Here is a 24,416-nt window from a genome sequence, read left to right on the forward strand (position 1 = left end):
ACCTTCAAAGGAGCTAAACTAGTGTCATTCTCTTGAGTTTATTTTTAAATCTAGCAGTTTTATAAACTTAATGGAAATTAGAATAACAAAAATGCCAGTCTAGCAGATACCGGTAGCAGAGTGGGACCTCCTCAATCCCCCCTCCCCCTCCCCCACATTCCCCAAATCAGTACTGGAGGTTTGCCGGGCATTTGAAAGTAGTTTGGAGGGTGCACACAGAGGGCAGGAGAGGATGAGGCAGTCTTGTGCCACCAGCAATATCCATTCTGCTAGTGGATGATGAAGTTGCATACAACCCCGTGAATAAAATGGTTTGTTGTTGAAAAAATCTGTTAATAAAAAGGGAACCAGCTCAAGTCTGTTCACCTCTTTCCTATATCAAACATGTCACTTTGCAATCTTGCAAAATTTTCTTCAGGGACAATATGAACAGAGCAGAAATCAGGCATATGAAAGATATAGAAATAGGTTTCACTAAAGAAATTCGTGCTGTTCCAATTTTATTTTTAAAAATATTTTAAAAGCATGTGAATTTAGCAAAAAAAAAACAAAAACAAAACATTGGATTGGGCAAATCTGATAATATTCTAGGTGAAAAAAAGCCTCCTTAGAGATTTTCAAGAGCTTTTAAATTTCTACTGCACTAGTCCTTTGCTCTGAAATTTTTCTATTTAGTTCACTCTTTTTACTTTTTTCTTTTAAACAGGGAATCCAGACAATACCTTTGTCAAATCATTGCAGTCTGGTGTCTTCCACGCTGTTTTCCTATATTTTTTCTTATCAGAGTTGTGATTATTTTTTCCACCCAGTAGAACAAAGTAGGAGTGCCGGCTTGTCAAATGTGGACAGGTTAAGCTTCTTGAGACTTTGTGGGCTACTGTGCCTTTAATTAAGTTTCCTGTTTGCAGGTATGTACTGCTGCTGCCTGTAGATCACAGTGGGGGCATTTGTGATAACTAGCCTGGTAACTGCCCTTTCAGTGGCCCAAGGCCAATTTCTCTTCATCTGGGGTCACAGGGAGTCTTCAAGTACGTATTTACTTGCAAAGAGACAAGTAATGAAAGCCACCCTCCATCCTGCAGGAACCGAAACAGATCCTGGAGCAATTAGCAGAGGTTATTCAGGGGGCAATTACTGGCTAGTCATAATTAATCCAGCAGCCATGATTACGAGGAAATGCTAAAATAGGTAGGACCTACAAATGGGAAAGTATTCCTTGACTTTGGAAGGGACCTTTAGGAATGGGATGCAGTTTTGAGGAAATTTCCTAGAAAGACTCCAGGTGCTGCTGGGCCGCACGGCACTCTGCTGTGTGTTGTGGGGCCCCCGTTCTAACACTGCTCTCCACATATTACAAAAGAGCAACACGGAAGGGCTCTAATGTGGAGGCAGCCTTGGGCGACTGCCTTTCCTCTTGGGAGTCACTCCTTTTGTGCCACCGCCCTCTGTGGGCAAAGCTGTCCCAACAGGTGCAGGCAGGCCCCTTCCGCGTAAGCGCCCTTCTTCAGGGGAAAGCCACTTCCGTGCTTTCGCAGAGGCAGCCCTGAGCCTTTGTGGAGGCGCGTTTTGGGACCCTTGGACAGCCGAGGAATTTCAGTGGGAGCCCTTCCCCACCATTCCAGTCTGCGCCCCCCTGGCAGGTTCCTGCCACATCCTAGACTTGGCCTCAGGATCTTCTTTTGTCGATTGTGATGTGATTCTTGGCTGAGGTTTCACTTCATTTTTCTTTTGTCTTTCCTTTTCTTTAGATTAGCATTCTTTATTTTCAGTTGTTAGATTATGTCACTGCCTTCGGGCCTTGTAGCATTGAAGGTGCCATTCTGCAAATGTGTCAAGTGTGGGAGCAAACCCCCGCTAACCAAAAGAGGTTCTCTTTACGTTTTTGCTTAGATGAAGTTTTCAGCCACTTTTCTGACCAGGTGCAGCAGACAACTTAGTCCCCCGGTTTGGATGTTCAGCCAGCCTCACAACAGACAACTGACACTGTCTGTACCAGGGTGGCCAAACCGAGGCTCAGGAGCTGCATGTGACTCATTGCGTTTATTTTGCAGCTCACCCACTTGCCACTTGCTGCCCACAGACGCTGCCCACATCTGCTGTTTACCGTATGCGTTCTTCTGTTGTGCAAGCCCAGCCACCCCTGGTCTGTACTGAAGCTGCTACTCCAGTGGCAGTCCCCTTGTGCAGACGGACCTGCATTTGTGGAAAACTCCGTCTCCCATGACTCCAACGTCTGAATGGCTGAAGAATATGTAATGGGTACATGAAAGGGATGCTGCATTCTTACTGCAGGCTCCAAGGCCCAACTCAATCGTAGCAATCTCACAGCAAGTAATACAGAGTCCACTCTTTGCTGGTGGACACAGAAGGGAGATGGCACAACTGGGTGGACGTGCATGCTTCCTCCCCCGCAGTCCTTTAACTTCCAGTATCCTACCAGCAGGCTGTGAGGGCACGTTGCCCTCCTTGGGAGCAAGAGAGGATTGCTATGTGACCATCTTCTGAAGGGCCAAAGGGCGCCGGCAGATTAATGCGACTCCTCACCAAGCAGACTGCGTCACAAAGGGAATGGTGGGTGCAGTGGCACTGCAGAGACAGGTGTAGCTTAAATTGGCAGGTCCTTTTCAAAAAGCTCAATCATGTATAAAATACCTTCCATTTGATGAGGAGAGCAATTCAAAGATGGGTGAGACAGTGCGCGTCCTCTGAAAAGCTAGGTCCAGAGCCAGGAAAATGGGTATAAACCAACCTTCATCTATCTAGATGAACCATAAGTGGTTGTATCGACCTGCTTTTCTCTCATCTCACCCCAGCCAGACTGTTTCTATCACCGGCAGACATCCTCAATACCAAGACACCAGTACAGATCCCCTCAGTATTGTCCCGACGGTGAAAGGTTGAATGTCACTGACAAATTGCACTTCTGACTGCCTCTTCTTGGCTTGCCCATCCTCCTTTGATCCCATCCTTGAATCTCATTTGACCTCCTCTCTCCCCGACAGTCAATTGCATCTGACTCATGGGTTTTGACTCTTGTCAGGAGGGGCTACACAATTGTCGTCCTGCCTTTAGGAGCTGTTCATATTACTGCCTTATCGCCTGTGTTGAAATCAGAGAATTTCCTTCTTAAGAAGGGAGCAATACAACCTTTTCCATCTCACCAGCTGAATCTGGGTTTCTCCTCCAAATGCCTCATGGTACTGAAAAGGGATGAAGGACCACTTTGTCCTCAGCCCTTCCATTGTTGCGCAAAGGAGATTGGTTCACCTCCATAGGCTTGAAGGAGGCATATTTTCAAATTGTTATAAAGAACTCTCACCAGCGTTATTTGCGCTTTTTCATTGGTGCCCCGGCTGACCAATTCACAGTTCTCCCATTTGGTTCGGCAACAGCTCCCAGAGAACTTACTAAATGCATGGCCGCAATATGTGCACACCTTCATCCGCACGGCATTCGTAGCTCTAGTTGTTAATTGCTGCCATGAAGCAAGGCTTGCTCCATTCTACCTTCCTTCCTTTCTGGTGCATCAGCCCAGTCTCTGTGCCAACGCTGGGAAATCTGTTTTCGTTCCTTCACAGGCAATCCAGTTGCCTAGATCCCACAATGGCTCTACAAAGCTTTTTGCCAGGGGATATTGTTAGCCGTTGGCAGTGGAGTTGCTCTTCAGATCATCAACTGCTGCCTTTCAGGTCCAGTGCTTACTTGGCCCCATGGCAGCCAGTGGTTCATGTTGGGTTTCTTTGGACCTTCAGCCCTTGCAAAGATGCTCATTGCACATGTCTTCCTGGCCCTTCTTCAGTCCTCACCAGAGGGATGTCACTACCTAATCTTATGCAGGATTCACCTTCATAACCTAACTGCCTACTTGGATGCTGACTAGCAACTTGTCTCTCAGCAGCTGGAGAGTCCATGTTTGAAGTCTCACCAGGGACTGTGACCCATCCCAAGTCTTGCCACCACATGAACATTCTTGATTTGCTAGCTATCTGATAAGTACTTTGGCTTTTGAGCACATAATCTACAGGCAATTCATTCTAATAGCTGTGGAGAATGCAACCATGATGTACTACTTGAGGCTGGAGGACGGGACTCCCAGAGACCAACTGGCAGGGTCCCAACCCCTGGGTGACAGCTTCTTTGCAGGCACAGAGAATGGGGGTCTTGGGGAAGGAGGTTATCATTCTGAGGAAGAGGGAAATGATCCCTTAGAAGGGACCCATTCCTTGGGAGGTGAGCATGAATCATCTCACATTGATGACATGCCTCTGGGGGTGAGGGGCTTCTGGGGGTGAGAGATTCAATCATTAGAAACAGATAGCTGGGTTTGCAGTGGGCATGTAGACTGCATGATGAATTGCCTACCTGGTGTGAAGGTTGTAGATACCAAGACATGTGAATAGCCTTATAGATAGTGCAGGGGTGGAGTCGGTGGTCATGATCCATGTTAGTACTGCTAGTTAACAAGGCAGGGAGGTGAAGGAGAGCATCACTGTGGATGCAAAAAGAGGTGATAAGAGGGATTAGACATAAGAGGAACCTCCGCAGGAAATGGGCACTGGGGCAAGGAGACAAAAGGGTATACCAGGTGGAGGTGACCTATTGCAGAAGGATTCTTTGCAAGGATAAGGCTGATCATGAGCTGAGACTTGCAAAGAATATCAGGAACAACAAAAAGGGCTTCTATTAACATGTAAAAAGCAAGAGGAAGGGGAGAGAGCCGGTGGGACTGCTTAAGGAGGAAGGGGATTCAGTGACAAATGTGAACGGGCACAGATGCTAAATTATTATTTTGCCTCTGTGTTCTCCCCAAAGCAGGATGCGGGAGGTCTATATGGGAGACTGGATGAGGAGATTTAGGGGCACAGATTAGAGTCATCCCTCTAGAAGTCAAGGAGCTCCTTGGGGCACTGGATGTTACGAAGGTGCAGGGCCTGACGGGTACTTTGGGAGTTGGTGGGGGTACTCTTATGCCCATTGGCCTCCATTTTTGAGGCCTCGTGGAGAATGGGTGAGATTCCAGAGGACTGGAGGGAGGCATCAGTGGTCCCAATCTTCAAAAAGGGTAGTAAAGGGGACATGGGGAATTATAGGTCTGTTAGCCTTACATCCATTCTAGGAAAAATGATGGAAAGGCTCATAATAGCAAGAGATCTAGTAACCCTAGATAAGGAAGGGAGGTTGGTGGCCATACAACATGGCTTCTGCAAAAACAGTTCCTGCCAGACGAACCTTGTGGAATTCTATGACAACGTTTCAAGGTGGCTAAACGGAGGGGACGCAGTGGATGTGGTTTACCTGGATGATATCCTGGTTGAGAAATTGAGGAGTTTTGGGATAGACCAATGCACTGCCCAATGAATTAGGGCATGTTTGCTGGACTGAAAGCAGAGGGTGACTGTTAGTGGGGAATCATCAGGATGGCAGCTGGTCCTGATGAGCAGGGTCCCCCAGGGCTCTATGCTGGGACCAATCCTGTTCAATCTTTTCATCAGTATCCTGGGAGTGGGGGAGAGCAGTCTGCTGATCGAATTTGCAAAAGATGCAAAAATGGGGGTGGTGGCTACAACTGAGGAGCAGGAACTCTGGATCCAGATGGACCTGGACAGAGTATGGAAATGGGCAGGGGACAACAGGATGGCGTTCAATGTGGATAAGTGCAAGGTCTTGCACTTGGGGCATAGGAATGGGTGTCATAAGTACAGGTTAGGGGACAAGCGGCTGGAGAGCAGCACTTGTGAAAGGGACCTCGGGGTGCTGGTTGACTGCAGGCTAAACATGAGTCAGCAGTGTGATGTGGCGGTCAACAGGGCAAACTCCACCCTTGGATGCATAGGCAGAAGCATCGCTTCTAGATTGAGAAGGGTATTACTGCCACTCCGTGCTACCCTGTTGCAGCTGCAACTGGAGTACTGTGTTCAGTTATGGTCTCTGCATTGCAGGAAGGATATAGCCAGGTTGGAGTCAGTGCAGCGCAGGGCCACAAGGTTGGTGGCTGGATTGCAGGGGATGCCGTATGAGGCAAGGCTGAGAGAACTGGGTCTCTTCAGCCTGGAGATGAGGAGACTCCAGGGGATTTGTTGGCGACATATGAGTACATGAGGGGGTGTCATGTGGAGGTGGGTCGAAACCTGTTTTCCCCTGCAAAGGAGGGCAGGATGTGTTCCAATGGAGCAAAACTCAGGGAACCAAGGTTCAATTTGGATGCTTTTAAACTGAACTCTTGGGGTGGGGGGGAGCCAACAGGAACTGGGAAGCATCTGATTCAGGTCAAATCATCCCTAGCAGGTGAAGGGGAGGAAATTTCAGCTTGCCCAAGTGTAGAGGGGAGAAAATAGGCAACAAGGTTACAGGAAGCCACAATAACTAGTTAGAGGACAAAGTGCCAGAACAAAAGTTGCACGTGGCTGGAAGGGGACACTGTGCTTAAGTGTTTCTATGCACATGCTAGAAGCCTACGGGCCAATGGGATAGCTGGGCTACTATTGATTCTAAAATCAGTAGCATTAAACCAACATATTCAAAACATATTAACAATATAATTAAAATATAAGGATAATATATCAAATTAAAATATATTATAAAACATAAAATAAAACAATTTAAACTAAAATTGACTAAAACCAACATGGGGTCAATTTTAAAACCAGATAGCCATTAAAATCCACTGTTAAAATAACTGGAGAAAAGGTGAGCCTTTCCCTGGCACCAAAATGCTCAAAAGGGTTGGTGCCAGGCGCACCTCTCTAAGGAGCCTATTCCAGAGGTGGGGGACACCTGCCGAGAAGGCCCTTCCTCTAGCCAGCATCCCCCTCACCACCCTAAGAGGTGGCTCCTTAAAAAGGGCCAGGTTTGAGCCTAACGGATGGGTAGAGACATGTGGGAACAGACAATCAGGACCCAAGCCATTTAGGCGTTTATATGTAAGTACAAGCACTTTTAATATTGCCCAGACTTCCCCTGGTAGCCAGTATAGTTGATATAAAACTGGTTTGATATGGGCTCGTGGACTAGTTCTTGTCAGCAATCGCGTGGCCCTATTTTGGGCCAGTTGCAGTAATATGCATGCTACAAGTATGCATATTCCTGGTAGCACAAAGTCCAGGAAATTACCAGCATGGTTAATACAAACAATCAAGAAAACTCTTAGGGAAAGCTTCCTTCAAGAACTGGAACTCTTGACCAAATGAAAGAAACAAACTGGACCACAAGTTCGCACAGGGGAGATGGAAGCAACGAATTAGAGAAACTAGGAAACAGTTTGAGAAGCACATCACTAACCATACCAAGGCTAGCAAAACAGAATTCTTTAGCTATACCAAAGGAAAGAAAGCCACTAAGCCATTGGACAATAATGGAATTAAAGGAGAACTAAGGGGAGGCAAGGAAATTGCAGAGAAGCTGAATGAATTTTTTTCAACTGTCTTCACAGCAAAGGATGCAGAGTGCATATCTGTTTCTGAGTGTATATATTCTAAAATAGAGTCTGAGGAATTAAGGCAGATGGTTGTGACAAAAGATGAAATTCTCAACATTGACAAAATGAAAGTCAGCAAATCACCCAGCAGAGATGGCAGAGTTCTCAAAGAACTCAACATGAAATTGCTGACCTCCTTATCAAAATATTTAACAAGTTCCTAGCATTAGCCCTTATACCAGAGGACTGGAGAATAGCCAATGTAATACCAATTTTTTAAAAGGGGTCCAGGGGGGGATCCAGAAAATTACTAGCCAGTTAGCTTAACATCTGCTGTGGGTAAACTGCTTGAAAGGATTATTAAAGATAAAATCAGGAAGCACATAGAGGAGCAGGCCCTGCCGAAAAAAAATCAACACTGAGTCCACAAGGAACATCTGGTCTTGCTAATCTATTGGAGTTCTTTGAGGTTGTTAGTAAGCACTTAGACAAGGGTGATCCAGTAGACATTGTTTGCTAGGACTCCCAAAAGGCTTTTGACAAAGTCCCTTACCAGTGGCTCCTGAAAATAAACAAAGCAATCATGGAATAAAAGGGGGAGGCGTCTTATGGATCACTAAATGGTTAAAGAACAGAAGATAAAGAGTGGGAATAAATGCCCACTTCTCCTAATGCAGGTATGAAATCAGTGGAGTCCCACGGGGTTCTGTATTAGGACCAGTGCTTTCCAATCTATTCATAAATGATCTGGAGTTAGGAGTAAGCAATGAAATGGTCAAGTTTGGTGATGCCAAACTATTCAGGGTGATTGAAACCAAACGGGATTGTGAGGAGATCCAAAGGGATCTCTCCAATCTGGGAGGATGGGCATCAAAATGGCAAGTGCATTTCAGTGTAAGCAAATGTAAAGTCACACATGTTGGAGCAAAACGATCCCATCTGATGCAGTCGGAGCTAACAGTGACTGAGCAACAAGGGGACCTTGAGGTACGTAGACGTGCACCGCTCAGTGAAAAAGTGCAGAGCGCAGGTGCCCTGAAAAAGGCCAGCGCCACCCCAGGTATAATTAGGAACCAAACAGAAAATAGAACAGCCAGTATCTTACCCCTCTTATGCAAATCTTTGGTATGACCACACCTGGAAAGTTTGTTCAGCCTTATCTCAAAAAGAGCATTACTGAGGTGGGGAAAAAATACAGAGAAGGGCAACAAGAATGACCGAGGGCTGAAACAGCTACCCTTTGAGAAACAGCTGCAACAGCTGGGACTGTTCAGCATTTAAAAACAGTGAGTCAGGGAAGGCAGGATAGAGGTGTTTAAAGTAATGCATGGTGTGGAGAAAGTGGAGAGGGAGACCTGTTTGCACTCAAACCTGGGGTCATCCAGTGAAACTGATTGGAAGCAGGTTTAGGACAGATGCAAGAAAGTGCTTCTTCACACAACATAAAATTAAACTAAACTATTGAGTTCACTGCTACAAGAAATGGTGATGGCCAACCATCAGGTGGTTTTAAAAGGGGATTGGGAGGAGATTTATGAGGGAGGAGGCTCTCAGTGGCTACTCGCCTTGCTGGCTGTGCGCTACCCCCTTGACCAGAGGCGGCGTGCCTGCACACACCAGTTGCCGAGGCGCTCGGGCAGGTGGAGGTCTTGCACCCATCCTGCTCGAGGGCTCCTGTGGGCAGCTGCTGTGCCATTGTGTGTAGGGAGTGCCAGGCCAGATGGACCTTTGGTCTGCTCCTGCTTGGCTTTTCTTATGTTCCAATGTCCTCAGGGAATGATCTCAAATATCAAAAGAATGGGAACTGAATCTGAGAGTCATGGATCTCACTGAAAGTTCTTTCTCTATCCAGACAAAGAAATCATCACATCCCATTGCTTATGAACTGTTGTGCTGCTATCAAAGCAAAATTCACCATCCAGACAAACACATCCTGAAGCTGATTGTTTGGAAGATTCAGAGCTAAAGGCTGTTGTGACTTACCTGTCAAGCTTCACTCTGCCCTTGAGAGAGCAAGAACGCCTGCACATGACTCGAGTATAGTAGAAAATGGAAGTCCTTTTCATCTTTGCTGCTAGGGCAGGATCTGATCCGGTCCAATGTTGAATTTGTCCAGTTGTGCAGTTCTTGCTTTATCTCTTTGAGAAAGGTCTCAAATGTTCATCTCTCCAAGTGCACCTTACAGCTATGTCAGCTTACCATTTTCCAATGCAAGGCTTCTCCCTGGGTTACGAATGATTTCTGGTCTGGAGAACATCTTTAAGTCAAATTTGTATGTAAGTTGGATCACATGCATACAGATTGTATTTAGCATGACTAAGTCAAATGTTGGTCTTAGTATATGTATATATTTTACCTTTCTATGCATATAAAACAAGAAACATTTCTATATATGGTTGGCCTGCTACATTCGCAGGGGTTAGGGCCACAGCACCCCTGCAAAAGTTGAAAAACCATGAATAGCCCCCACCAAATCTTAACGCAGTAATGTTGACAATACATGCACTGGATTGCTGCCCGCACCTCCTGAGCTTGGTCTGATCCAGCAGGCCCCTCTTCTTCACTTATTTCATTTTTGTGTTCTTATCCCCCCCCCCCTTCACTCACCTGCGCCTCCCCTTTGCACCAAGGAAATGCTGGCAGGATTTTCCTCCCCAAATGGGCAGAGCAGGAAAGCCCGCTTCAGAGACCTCCCTCTCTCCCCTTTCTCTTCCCCTCTCCCTATGGTGATGACAAGTTTCTGCAGTAGGCCATGGAAACTAGTTCACATTCATTATTATGAACTGTTTGTCTTTACCTCAATTATGTAAATTAATAGGCCTTATGGCAGATAATTCATAAGTAGGGGTGTCCGTAACTTGGACATTCATAACCCAGGGACTGCTGGTACTCACTCATCCTTTCTACAACAACTTCATTTTAAAAGTAAGGAATGTTGCGCCTCCAGTGTGATCCCCTGTACCTACGCTGGAGCATTGTGAGTTGCCTTGTAGGATTTTACAAGGAAACCCTTAAACCACTTGCTACAATTGATTTCCTTTGGCAGTCTTGAAAAGTGCCCTTTCTCATTCCTCGCACATCAGCTTGTAAAGCTAGGGAGCTTTGTGCTCTCCAAATAGACCCACCTTATTTGATTTCTCAAAAAGATATGACAATGCTGTGTCTGGACATTTCTTCCCTTCCAGAGGTGGTGTCAGGCTTTCACCTTAATCAGGATATTATACTACCGGCATTCTTCTCTGCACCAACTTGACTCCACGAGTTCACTTTGCGTGCGCTCAGGGTCAGATGGGCCCTTCCATCCTACAAGGCCCACATGGAGCCTTTTCATAGGTCATAACAACTCGTATGCTGAGGAACACCAGAGTCTTGCCTGCCTCAGCAACTGGCATCATGGCTGCTCCATTCAGTTACCCTGGATGATCAGTTCAGGGAATTGGAACTTGCAAGTTTGCCCCGAAACCATTTTACCCATGGAGTTTCAGCTTTGGTTACATTCAGGTAAGACACTCCACTTATGAGAACTGTATCAGGCAGTGAGAGATGGGATTCTTCCCTTATCCGGTGCTATAGGCGGGACATTGATGCAAAAGCTGACTGGTTTTGTGGAAGAGGACAGCCTCCCTCCCTTCTCTGATAAGTTAGCTTGCTTGTTGTTGATGTGCGCAGTACACACAAACCATGAAGAAAGTACAACAGGTTGTTTACCTGTAATTGTAGTTCTTCAGGTAGTCGCCCATGCATTCTCACAACCTGCCAACCACCCCTACTTTGGTGCTCATGCTCATATTTGTACTTCACATGGGTGCTTACACATGGGCGCTTACGCGGAAGGGGCCTGCCCTGCACCTGTTGGGACAGCTTTGCCCACAGAGGGCAGTGGCACAAAAGGAGTGACTCCCAAGGCAGTCGCCCAAGGCTGCCTCCACGTTAGAGCCCTTCCGTGTTGCTCTTTTGTAATATGTGGGGAGCAGTGTTAGAACGGGGCCCCCACAACGCACAGCAGGGTGCCGTGCGGCCCAGCAGCACCTGGAGTCTTTCTAGGAAATTTCCTCAAAACTGCATCCCATTCCTAAAGGTCCCTTCCAAAGTCAAGGAATACTTTCCCATTTGTAGGTCCTACCTATTTTAGCATTTCCTCGTAATCATGGCTGCTGGATTAATTATGACTAGCCAGTAATTGCCCCCTGAATAACCTCTGCTAATTGCTCCAGGATCTGTTTCGGTTCCTGCAGGATGGAGGGTGGTTTTCATTACTTGTCTCTTTGCAAGTAAATACGTACTTGAAGACTCCCTGTGACCCCAGATGAAGAGAAATTGGCCTTGGGCCACTGAAAGGGCAGTCACCAGGCTAGTTATCACAAATGCCCCCACTGTGATCTACAGGCGGCAGCAGCACATACCTGCAAACAGGAAACTTAATTAAAGGCACAGTAGCCCACAAAGTCTCAAGAAGCTTAACCTGTCCACATTTGACAAGCTGGCACTCCTACTTTGTTCTACTGGGTGGAAAAAATAATCATGACTCTGATAAGAAAAAATACAGGAAAACAGCGTGGAAGACACCAGACTGCAATGATTTGACAATGGCATCAGCTATGGAAGTTTCCCAAAATGAAGATCCCCACAGCTGCAGAACCCTTAAGTGTCATGCAGCGAGACCAGAAAGAACTATGTATTGTTCTCTCACACTCTCTCTCTCTTCCTTTCTAACAAGGATCTAGGAAGAGCCCTGCGGGATCAGAACAAGGGTCCATCTAGCCCAGTTTTCTGTTCCCACAGTGGCCAGCCAGTTGCCCATAGGAAACCTTCAAGCTGGACATGCGCTCATGTGTGTGGGTGTGTGTATTAGAAAACTTTTTTAATTTCTTTCTCTTTTTTTTACATGAATAAAAGTCCATTTCAATGGTGGTTTAAATAAAGTGTTTTACTTTTCATTTCAGGGTGATGTGGCTTTTAGATGTGATCCCTGCTAGAAGCCAAGACAGGGGTAGTAGAATGAATATACAAGTTTCTAATAGCATTCCGATGCAGGTCTGACGTTCAAAAGATGGCTGCACTTTGGTCAAGAGAGTTGTTGCCATTAGTGCACATAAGCAAGTGTGGTTCCTTACCGCAGTCCTCTTGCTTTCCCACCCATGCCCCCTCCAGCTGCACGGAGCAAGTCCTGGAACTGTTGCTCCTGCCATGAGAAAGGTCTTGCTGGATCTGACCAAAGCTATCTAGTTCTGCTTTCTGTTCCCACAGGGACCAAACACAAGGGCTAGGCCTAATAGCACCATTCTTCTAATCTCCACCACTTGATTGTTTTCCCCCTCATTCCCTGACGGCATGAGATCGTAATACCACAAAGGAAGCATGTGGACACCCCACTTACTTTGTCATGGCCAGGACTGCATATATGCTTGGTGCTGAAGCATAGCAAAAACATTGAGGTTGGTGTCTGGTACAGGGTTTGAGGTCCTGAAAATATCAGCCTCGTTTTTGAAAAGATCAAGGGTTAGATCCAAGATCTACTTTCCACAGGAAGAAGGCAGTGTCTTTTAACTCCCTGTACAGCATTTTCAGACAGCTAGAGGGTCTACCATGGGTGGGAGGCGGGGAAGTCCACTTCTACAAGGCTGATCCAGGTTCAATCTGAATTTCTGTCTCGGTTTCTAGCCTGAACGTAAGAGAAGGTTGCCAAGAGATAACCCTCCTAGCTGCCAGGGAGGAGCTAACTAGGCCTTCCAAAAGTTGGGTGGGGGGGTGTCTCATTTTATTGTCCTGGAGATGCCTTGGGTTGGATTTCAAGACCGTTGTTCCACCAGTAGAATAGATGACCTGCTGGAAGGAGGCTTCTCTGTCCTCTCTTTCCCCCTGCACATTCTCTAAATCTCTTGCAGGTGCTGGGGAACCCTCCCAAATAGATTTGGAGGGAGGGCTGCAGGGCAAGTAGGAGAAGGTGTTGCACAAGCTGTATCCATTCGACTGGCGGAACAACAGTGTTAGATCTTTCCTCCCTACCCCAGCCAGAAAGGCTGCCTTCAGTTGCTTTTTTCTACTTCAATTCTTCCAGTGGGTTCCAAAAGATTTGAATCAAAGTACCTGAAAACAAGGATAAATATGTGCACGCCTGCAAATCGCTCTCTCCCCACCCACACCACTCCTGTGGTCTTTGTAATGAAGGATTTGGGTTTGTTGCTTTATTTAGATACTTATTCGTTGGCCCAGCACATCCCTGGCTGTAGCATGTGGGACACTCCTCTGTGCACAGCCTCACACCAAAAGAAGGTGATTGTGGCTTGGAAGAGCCATGGGGCCGGCTCGTCCCAGCCCCTTTGAAGGGGAAGGAGGAGCGGGTAACCTGCCACGCATCGTGGCATCCTGGGCCTGCAGTCAGCCTTTCCCCCCTTCTGTCTCCGCAGGGCAACCAGGACGCCACGGCTCCGCCTGACGCAATGGCCCAACCCTACCCCCCAGCCACGTACCCACCGCCTCCGCAGAACGGCATGCCCGCTGAGTACGCGCCTCCGCCGCCGCCGCACCCGCACCCAGCACAGGACTACTCGGGGCAGAGCACAGTCCCCGAGCACGCCCTGACTCTCTACACGCCAGCACAGAGCCACGCGGAGCAGCCAGGCACCGATGGCAGCGCGCAGCCCATGGCGGGCACGCAGACGGCAGCGGTAAGCGATGCCGCACGGAGGCTGCCTGGGAGGGGCAGCAGGCGAAGGCTGCGTGAGGGACCTGCCGGTCAGGAAGGGCAGGCAGGGAGTGAGCTCCGCAGCCGGAGGGTGCAAAGCAGAAGCAAAAGAGTGAGAAACCCCGGCACAAAATGAAGTCTCAGTTGGGGAGATGCGGGGGGGGGGCTCCAAGGGGGAGATCAAGGCAGCAGATCTGACCTCTTCCTCCCCTCCCAGGTGCTGGCCTCACCCCAACCCAGATTAGAGCTGCCAGGTCCTGCAAGGACCAGAGTGGGGCCGGGCCAGAGGAGCAAGATGCTTGTGCGGTGGGAGGCCGTTGCAGGGCCCCGTTGCCCCCCTGGGTCTTTGTGGCTCAAGGCTTAAGTTTCCTGGCTCCCCTCATGTCCCTAATCACTTGTAATCTACCTGCTTGGCCGTGTGCCAATCCCGTCGTGCCAGTGATGTGGTTGTAATGCAGCTCAGCCAGGAAGCGCTGAGTGAGCATTTTCCAGCTGCTCTCCAATCCCCGAGTGCCAGGCTGGCTGCTGGCCACCACACAGCTAGGAGAGCAAGCCCTTCTGTCCCCCCACATGGCTGTGCACAGGCAGGCCCATGTGCCACACCAGGGCCGAGCCAGCCCCTGTCAGCCCTTTCTCCCCTTCCCGGGGTGAGTGCTCACACCAGCTCTTCCCTTCTGTGCCACAGATCCGCCCTCCATTATCCTCCCCGTCTTGTGCTTTGGGAATCCGAGGTTAAAAGAGGGCGGCTGCTGGAAGGCTAGAGAGTAAATGAAGGGAAGCCATAAAATTCAGTGGAGGGCCCCCTCATTCAGAGCTCCCATTTTAGCCCCTTTGCTGCCTCCATGTGCCACCCGTTCACACACACGTGCAGCTCTCAGCCAGCCACCCAGAGCGAGGCTGGGCAGCCAGATGCAGGCCTCGGCCTAACTTCGTGCAGGTGAGGGAAGCCCTATGGGAGAGAAGAGGGGCGGGAGGTGGGGCGGGAGATGCAGCAGCGGGAAGCTGGGTGGTTGGCGGGATGGAGATCACACCACTGGCTGCCAGAGGCATAGCAGGAAGGAGAGACAGACTGAGCGGGGGGGGGGGGGGTACCCTCTGCTAGTCATCAGTCTGGATTTCTGGCAAGAGCAATCATGTGGCCCTTGGCATGGGGGGGGGGGGGTTGCCCATCCTGGCCTGCAGCATTCCCACCCCTGGGAAAGGCTTCCCCTTTGGCTTGAGCAGGCGCCACTTCCCAGCCGCACTGGCCTCATCTCTCCGCGATCGGCCTTCTTTAAGGGAAAGTGAGAGAGAGCTTGCAGCCATGGTGGAGACACTGCTTTCTTTCTTTCCCCCAGCAGACGGATGAAGCGGCACAGACAGACAACCAGACGCTACAACCGCCAGAGAGTGGTTCTGACAAACAGCAGCCTAAACGGTTACATGTTTCCAACATCCCTTTTCGCTTCCGGGACCCTGATCTGCGGCAAATGTTTGGGGTGAGTCCATCCCCTCCCAAACATGCCCCCCACACACACACACGTATGGGGTCCCACATATGCTAGTGGTACAGGCAGAGTTTATTTGGTCCACCTCTGGGATCGAGTGTCGCTGCCAAGCCTGCCTCCCAGCCGTGCCTCTCCAGCACCCTCCATGCAGCTCCCTCAGGAGAGCCCATGTGGGCAGAGCGCAGGCCAGCCTCTCTCCCGCGCTCTCAGCTTCTGGCCAAGTCACACCTGGGCAGGAGCTCCCTCCTTTGCTCTCTAACGGCAAGTGCACTGCAGATCCTCTGACCCCAGGGGGGACCGGCGCGAGGGGCCTGCCATTAGGACAGAACACCCCTGCAGGGAGACACACGAGGAGGCAGGTCCAAGGCCATTGCCTACCAACCAGTCAAAAACCGCAGGCCTTCTCATCCTCACATGCCTGCTGCAGTGTCTCTGCCCCCCAGGTCTATTCCTGAGGGTGGGGGGACCCTCTGAAGCAGATGTGAAGGCTCTGTGGTGGGGGCTGCAGCAGGGAAGAGAGGACAGGGGAGTCCCATTCTGCCCCGGTGGAACAGCGGCCTGGGACCCAGCACAGGACAGTGGGCTGCTGTAGGGCCTCTCCTTGTGCTTCTGTGCTCCTGGGTCCTCGTGGCCCATGCAGGAACGAGTGGCAGGCCCCAACATCTGGGACTGGGGTGGTCCATCCCACCGCTTCCAGAGGTTGCTTGGCACACAGTGTCTCTTCAGAGTAAATCAAGACATGAAGGGCTCCTCATATTTCTAAGCTGGGGTGGAAAGGGAACGATGATTCTACTTCCATTTTCACCTGCCCTTCTCCCTCCTCTTTTTCCCCTCTACCAGCAATTCGGAAAGATCCTGGATGTGGAGATCATTTTCAATGAGCGCGGCTCCAAGGTAGGTTCAACATGTTGACGTCTTACACAACCCAAACTTCAGAGTAAGTGCATCATCCCGGGGGCCAGCCTAACACTCCGTTCTTCACTGCTGCTCTCCCTGGATTCCTCGCCATTCTTTCTGTGCCTTAAGTTGCCTGAGAGCTTACAGAGAGTTCCAAGCCACCCCTTCCCTCCACCACCTGAACTGTCCAGCAATGCTCTTGGAATCCAGTGCTGCTGTTTAGCTTCCCAGCAGAGGGCACAGAATGGCGCCACTTCCCTCCGCTCCAGCTCCAGCCTCCACACAGCTGGTGCTCTCCAGGTGTTTTGAATGGCAGGTTTCATCAGCTCCTGCTAGTATGGCTAATAGTCAGGGAAGATAGGAGCTATAGTCCATGTCATCAGAAGGGCACCAGGCTGAGGAAGGCCACCATACATATGCTTAATTTACAGTGAACTATATGCAAATGACATTTATGACAATAAAAGCAGGAGCCACAAATCTCTGGCTCAGGCAATTTAGTGCAGGAAAAGAACACCCTCTCATGGTGAAATCAGAAATCACTCTGTTGAAAAAGAGAAAATTCTATATTAAAGAGACTTGCTACAAAGGTTGGGAGGAGACACAGTGGGCATGGTTAAATGGCTTTCTCTTTAGGCGCCCAAAGACTGAGTCAACATCACTAGAATTTTGTTTCCAGGAGAATGGAAGAACACAGAGTTTGATAGGATTCATAATTGTTTTCAGCCCTAAAGAAGGACGCCTTCATTTGTTTGTGATATTTATATACCACTTAACTATAATGAAATCCTTAAGTGGTTCACAGACAACTTTTGCTGAGTTTCTCCAGGCCCTGCCATCTGTTCCAGTGTTAGAGGCAAAGCAGACTGTAACATGGGAAATCCAAGGTTAAATCCCCCAGCATCTTTTTCAAAGCATCCATTCAGAAGTAGAGGTGTTGGAGCAGGCACTGGGGTGGGGGGAGATGTTCAGCCCCTTCCCCTGCTACAGTGCTTTCCTGATTCAAATCACTGCTCACACCCGAAGCCAGTGCGAGCCTCGCTGGGGGATAGGACGATGGGATAATCGAGCTATTCAGTTGCTGAAATGGCACGTGGAGGAAAGAGTTATCCAGTAATGCATCCTGATGAGTCCCCAGCTGATCTTAAGCGCTGAAAAAGAAAGTGGGAACATTGCATTGTTGACACTGACTGGCAGTGGCTCTCTGCAGCTTCCGGCAGAAGATTTTCCAGCCCCACCTGAAAATCCCATGGACTGAATCTGGGACTTTCTGCATGCAGAGCAGGTGTTCCACGGAGCTATGCCCCTGGGAGTGCTGAGTCCTGGACCTCTCGCCTCACAGTCTGATGGGGCCTGTCCCTTAAGAAGGACTCCCCACACTTCCCTTTAATCAGCCAGAAAGACAACGCATCCAAGCCTCTGTGGGCTTCACTCCGATGGGCCGGGGTCCTGGTGTTTGAGCTCCTGTGTGTGATGACAGGGGTCCCCTGCAGGCTCAGCAGAAGGCACGCCAGCTCAGGAACGTTGCCGGCAGGCTGCGCATCATCAAGGGGGCAGGGCTGGCCCGGGGCATTCACGCCTTCCAGCAGGGGTGCCTGGCGAGGGCTGCAGCATCTCTTGGGGGCCGGCAGGCAGCTACTGCAAGCCCCAGGAGCCTGCCCACGCCTCCCTGAGGACCCATTCCAGTATGGGTCTGGTCATGTCCTCTGTACGTCTCGCCCTGCAGCATTTGGCTGCGGGAAGGCAGTACCTTCCCTGTGCCTTTTGAGCCCTCCCCTGCCTTTCTCCTTGCTTCCCCTCTCCCCTCCAAGTCCTTTGGGTGGCTCGAGATGTTTATCTCCTGCCTCCTCTCCCAGACCCTGGGAGGGTTCTGTCTCTGCTTCTCCTGACTCACTCCCTCTCCCTGTCCTGTCTCTCTCCAATTTTTCTCTCTTCATTCCTTTCTCCTCCTCTGACCTATCTCTTTCTCCATCCTTCTCTCTCTCTCTCATTCTCTTTCTCCTCTCTCCTCTCTCTCAATCTCTCGCTCCCCCACATTCCCCTTTCTCTCCCCAACTCACAGGGTTTTGGGTTTGTAACTTTTGAAACTAGTGCAGATGCCGATCGGGCACGGGAGAAGCTGAACGGCACCATCGTAGAGGGACGCAAAATCGAGGTGCGAACTGTGGCACTGCCTGCTCTGCGTCGGACACTAGGAGCCCCACTGTCTGCCCCATCACCCTCTCCTGCCTTTTCTAAAAACGCATTTCTGTCTCTGGGACCTCACAGGACAAGCCGGCGGGCGAGTGGATGTTGCATGCCCTGTGCTGTTGCTTCCTATTCGGACTGGGAGGGGCACGAAGAGGCAGAGTCGTGGGAGGAAGGCAGAATTTCTTCAGCGCGCATCTGCTGGAGCAGCGCAGAGTTGGTTCAGGGCTAAAGGCAGTAGAATAAGTATGGTATCGGGAAGCTTCCAAGCCTCCCAGCTTCCCAGATGAGGAAACCAGACTTGCACCCCCACGTGCTGGAAAGACCAGGCCTCAAGGGGAGATGTCAGTCATCAAATTGCCAGCTGCCAGTGGTCCTGGACTTCCTCTTGGTTGTTTACCCAGCTCACAAATACTATGTGATGAGCAATTTCTGTGTTACTCACCCAAGACATGGAAACGAATGACGTCTTGGTGTAGTCCTGGGAGAGCTGTGAGCCCTTTCTTGTTCCCCTGGAAGTTGAGGGTGCTCTGCTTCTTAAGCTGCTGCAAGGGGACCTGGCCACATTTCTCCAGGGCTGTGGGGAAGACAGGAGGTGCTGCTCTGCTGAGGCCAACTCTCTGCTGCTGGAGCTCCTGCCTTCTTGCTCTGCGTTTGGTTCCTTAGGTCTTTCTCCTCTTGTGTGGCTCCACAGAGCCTGCCCAGTAAAGGGTGATTCCACTGTGCATGAAGTCTGGGCAGGACCCTGCATGTCAGCTGTGTATGTGACTCTGGGAATGGGGAGTTTCAGGAACGTTTCCTTGCAAAGTGCCAAAATCGCAGCCTGTTCTCGCTTTGCTGATGCCCACACACTAGGAAGAGCTGCAGCTCAGAAGTCAAGCCAGAGGAGCTCCAGGCTTAGGAAATCAAGGGGGCAGAGCAAGAGGATGCCGAGCGTCACCAGCCCAGGCCATTATGGGAGAATCTGAACCCAATCCCAACCAGCATTTGTGAATCTTGAAACTTTCCTCGAGTCTCCAATCCCAGATGCCTTCCAGGGAAGAGGAATAACATTTGGATTCAAGCCCCGTCAGTCACTAATTGTATCTGCATATTTATCTCACCAGGTCAACAATGCCACAGCACGGGTAATGACAAACAAGAAGGCTGCCAATCCCTACACAAACGGTAATGGAGCCAAGATGTGGCGGGCGGGTGCTTGGGCTAGGCCAGAGCTCGTACTTTCTGATGATGGGCCAGGTTGTTCCTGCTACAGCCCTGGCTGAGGGTGGGGTTCTGGCAGGTGACGGGTCTCAGGTAATCCAAAACTGGGCTGTTAACCTGGTTTTGTGGTGCTTCTCAGGGCACACAAATGAAAAGAATCACTCATCCTGGTAAAGAAGCTGAAAGCACTCCTTGGGCTCCCTGCTTAATGGACCCGTCAGCCTGTCCCTCCAAGGGCAGGGTCCTTTGGTCCCCGCTGGCCCATCTTCCCAAATTGCCAAACATTACTCTGGTGGTGAAGTAGGTAGGGGCAGGAGTGACGCTTTCCTCTCTCTTTGCTCTTTCTCCCCAGGCTGGAAACTGAACCCCGTGGTGGGCACGGTCTATGGCCCCGAGTTCTATGCAGGTAATGCCTGAATCAGGCTGGCTCTGTGGGCAAGAGAGCAGTCCTTCAGGGACCCGCAAGATTGTGGGGGTTTTTGGCAGACTTAAGTGCTTGCTTGGTCCTCGTCTGCAGTAGGCTGTTGCTGCCGGGGAAGAAGCAAGGAGGGGCAATGGAAGAGCCAGGGCACCACAGCACTTAGAAGGCTGAGTCAGGACTGGAGAGACCCAGGTCTAAACCTCCACTCAGCGGTGTGATCCTAGGCCAGTCGCCATCTCTCGGCCTACCCCAGCGAGGAGCAAATCTGGATCTCCCGGTTGTAGTGGATTAGCAAGGGCTTTTGGCTTGCAGTAATTTAACCACAGCCATATCCGAGAAGTCATTTACATGCACACTTGAACGGAGAGAGAGTAAATTAGGCCGTTACAATGCCCAATCCATAGCAAATCAGATGTTGAGTTGTACTTGCATACACTGTACGGCTGATGGAATGCTGTTGGAAGGAACCTCAAAGTTTATCCAGGCCACCACTTTGCCTTTGCTGCTGCCTCCTGCCCTTATTTTGCACCTGCCTCCCGTTGGTATATCTGTGAGGTTCTCATGAAGAAACAGAGTAGATGGCACAGGTTTGAAGTCTGCCCATACCTGGTGCAAGCAGCCTCATGGGCAGGAGGGCAGAGTTTGGTTGTTGTGGGGATAAAATGTAGAGGGAAGGGAAAGCTGAACACAGCCTTGAATTGATTATAGGAAATGTGGGATATAGATGTAATGAAATGTTGCTCTTGTTAGGGCTTCAGCAAAGAAGATGAGGCAGAGTGATGTCAGGGCACTGTGCTGCCTGCCCCTTCTCACGGAAGTGTTGCTGGCGGGTGTTTCAGGAGCAGAAGGGCCTGAGCAATGGGGCAGAGGAGGCCTGGGCTCCTGCACTGCCTCCTGGCCCCGGGGTTTGTCCAAGGACACCACCAGGGGGAAGAGAGCAAGCTGGGTGCTCCCTCCGCGAAAGGACTCTTGGCTGCCGTGCGCAGGTCAGGCTTGGGTGCAACTCCCGGGCTGCGCTCACAGGTGCTTCTTTCTCTCCCGCAGTGACCGGCTTCCCGTACCCAGCCACAGGAACAGCAGTAGCGTACCGGGGGGCACACTTAAGAGGGCGGGGGCGCACAGTCTACAACACGTTCCGGGCAGCTCCCCCACCCCCGCCCATCCCCACGTATGGAGCGTGAGTATCTGGCAGGGACTGGGCACTGTGAAGGGGGCACTGAGGACTGAGGTGTCGGCCAAAAGCATGCTCCCCCATCTCTCCCGGGGCCCAGTAACAAGTCTGAGGCAAGCGCTTCGTCGTTCTCTTGGCTGGAGCCAGCCTGTGCCTTCGGCCATGGGATGCTGCAGGGTCTGGGCAGTCTCCTTTTCCCCTGGGAATCCACCTGTGTTTTCCCACCACTCCGTCCATCTTTCCTCTTACTTCAGAAGAGCCATTAAGGAATAAAAGAAGGAATAGCTGTGCCGTGCCTTCCACCAGGCAGTGCTAGGAGCTGTTCATCTGGAAGCCCCTTCCACACCCCTGGCCATGTTAGAGGTCAGGCTCACCTGGAGTGGCCGCAGTTTTCCCTTTTCTTAAGCTGGTCGCACATGTTCCTGTGTGAAAAGATTCCTGCCACACAGCCTGCATTTAAGCCGTGTAGCAGCTATCAAGCATCTGTGTACGTGCAGAAGCTCGCACTTTCTGCCTCAGATTTCACTTGGGCTCCATCAGGAATCTTGTCCCACTTTCTGAGGGTTCTGTTAAACTTTCCTGTGGGGACATGATCACCTCCATGTACGGAAATACAACATTGTCAGTATATGTCAGGTGGAGAGTGCTATTTCCTGGTAGTTCCCTAACAGGCAGCTAAGGCAGCGCAGCGGCTGTGGCTGCCTGTGCCAAGTGCTTGCCCCACAGATGGCATTCCCATGGCAGCCTGTGCATCACCTTCGACTCACAGCCGGGAAACATGCGCAATAGCAGGGGTGAGCAAGCTGCCTCCCTGGGGTCTAATTCCACGTGGCCCTCAGCCTCGCCTCAGAAGCCAGAAATAGATTGGATCATCTACCTCAGAGCAGAGGTAGATGCCTGGCGAGAAGAGGCCCCACCCACTTTGCTCTCTGCTCCTGCCCACTGCTTGGTTTGGCCCCGCAGGAAACGCAGCCCTCAGCAGGGGAGACTGTGCCCACCCCAGCTGCACAGCTATGCGCTTTGCCAACGAGGAACCCATAAATACCATCCCTCCCGAACGAAGCAAGCCCATTAAATTTATGCGGCTATACTTTGCACAAAATATTTATTTGCACACTCTGTTCTACATTTTGTGCAGGGTAGCATTTTTTGGTAGCAAGATATGTGTGAGGGGCTTATCACGTGAGCAAGAAAACATGACTAGAAAGACCCTGCAAGTGGGGGACAGAAAAGCATGGAAGGCACAGACGTTCCAGCCACAACCGTTTCTATAACCTTCCACCACAAGGGTTGGCAAGTTGCTTGTAGAAGAAAAGACTAAAGTGAGACAGAGGCTGTGCATGTTCAGGCACACAAAGCATGTCTGAGAGTGGCTGTGCCCAGATTCCCGCAAGAGCATCTGCTCCTTGTTGGTCATCCCACTTGCCTGTCAGGCAGATCATCCCATCCTGCGTGATGGCTGGTGCTTCTGCATCTCTCCGGCTGCCAAGGCAGAGGAAGGCAATTAACAGCCCTGGAAACCAGAGTCACAAAGGTCTGGCTGGTGCCAGGGGTGGGGCTGCCCTCGGAAGGAAGCTAGCAGCCCCACAGAAGCGGACTTCAGTCGCTCGCACAGCTCTAAGTTCTGGCTGCCCTTTTGCTTTCTTCCTTTGCAGAGTGGTTTACCAGGACGGATTCTATGGTGCTGAAATTTATGTAAGTCCCCCCCTTACAGTTTGATTCTTACTTCCCGATTCAAGCCACAAAAGCCAGCCGCCGATTCTCCTGCTGCCCCGTTCTCTCACACAGAGGGCCTTTTCCGGCACACGGTTGCCACCTGCCCCATGGGAAGGCCACCTCCCGCCTGGCAGATCCCACCTGTTCTTACTGGTTAAGCAGTGGGAGCAGGGAGGGCCTTGCAGAGCGTGTGCTGCAAAGTGGCACGGTTTCAAAACAGGACTGCTGGAAGGGCCGTGGCCGGTTGCAGAAAGCTGAGCAACAGAGATAGGAAGGCGTCTGCCGCACGTCTGCCACAAGCTCTCCTTCTGATCATTCCCAAATTGCCATCCGTGGCAACCCCGGTTCTGCCTCTCCCACTGTGGAAAGACCAGGAAGCGGGGAAAGGCTTGAAACAGGCCTCCTCTTGCACTTGTGCGAGAAGCCTGGGATGAAGGAGGAGAGGGTGGCAGTGAGGGCTGCATGGGGGGGGGGGGTGCCACCACAGCCAGTGCCATCTTCTGCATCAGCTCCCGCAAAGGGCAGGATTTATTTTCCTGGTTCAGTGTCAGCGTGCCGTTTGACAGCGGCATTTCCCCTCCATATATAAAGTGCTCTGGGCAATATTTCAGGCACACGCTGACGGATTTATCAGAGGCAACATCTCGTTAACACCGCCACCCGCCAGGGAGGTGACATTCTCTCCTCAGCATGTTTAATTTCTGCAGGTTAATGTTAGCGAGACCCCTGGGGAATGATAATGAGACGGGTGTTGGGCGAGTCTGGTGGGGCAGCTACATGCCTCCCTCCTGCGCTTGGTTCGCGCCTGGTGTGCCCAGCGCCTCGCGAAGAGCCTCCTGCCTCCAGGCACAGATGCCTCCGAACTGCCGGCCAGGCCAGTCCCGTGCTTTGCCCTGACGTTTCGCCTCTCTCTCCTTGTTGCTCCAGGGAGGTTATGCAGCTTACAGATATGCTCAGCCTGCGGCAGCGGCGGCAGCAGCGGCAGCTTACAGCGACAGGTAAGCTGCCTTCCCCAACTCTTGCTGTTCACAACTTGTTTCTGTGCCCAGAGTTGTCAGCCAGACCCCCTAAATGCTGGGGAAAGGAGTGACGCCTGCCTGCCTGCCTGCCTGCCATCACCCCTCTATCAGGGCTTCTGGCGGGATGCTTTGAAGAGTGCGTGAGGTGCATCCTGGGTGCCTCCAGCAAGGACCATTTCCCACCAGCTGGGCTGGGAAGAGAGTGGGCTGCCTCCA

General features: G+C 50.7%; 1 protein-coding gene across 1 annotated transcript in view; it reads left to right on the forward strand.

Annotated features, from left to right (window-relative positions):
• The window catches only part of RBFOX3 (RNA binding fox-1 homolog 3), a 70,945-nt gene that overhangs the window by 42,579 nt on the left and 3,950 nt on the right, over nucleotides 1-24,416 (forward strand). Inside the window, exons 2-10 of the mRNA XM_044420029.1 lie at nucleotides 13,822-14,082; nucleotides 15,437-15,577; nucleotides 16,427-16,480; nucleotides 18,546-18,638; nucleotides 19,777-19,837; nucleotides 20,226-20,279; nucleotides 21,339-21,471; nucleotides 23,121-23,160; nucleotides 24,109-24,179. Of these exons, the coding sequence (XP_044275964.1) occupies nucleotides 13,822-14,082; nucleotides 15,437-15,577; nucleotides 16,427-16,480; nucleotides 18,546-18,638; nucleotides 19,777-19,837; nucleotides 20,226-20,279; nucleotides 21,339-21,471; nucleotides 23,121-23,160; nucleotides 24,109-24,179 (908 nt within the window). The remainder of the gene's footprint in view (nucleotides 1-13,821; nucleotides 14,083-15,436; nucleotides 15,578-16,426; nucleotides 16,481-18,545; nucleotides 18,639-19,776; nucleotides 19,838-20,225; nucleotides 20,280-21,338; nucleotides 21,472-23,120; nucleotides 23,161-24,108; nucleotides 24,180-24,416) is intronic.

The sequence above is a fragment of the Varanus komodoensis genome, unplaced genomic scaffold (genome assembly GCF_004798865.1).
Source record: "Varanus komodoensis strain SLA01 unplaced genomic scaffold, ASM479886v1 scaffold11, whole genome shotgun sequence".
In the NCBI taxonomy this organism is placed as follows: Eukaryota; Metazoa; Chordata; class Lepidosauria; order Squamata; family Varanidae; genus Varanus; species Varanus komodoensis.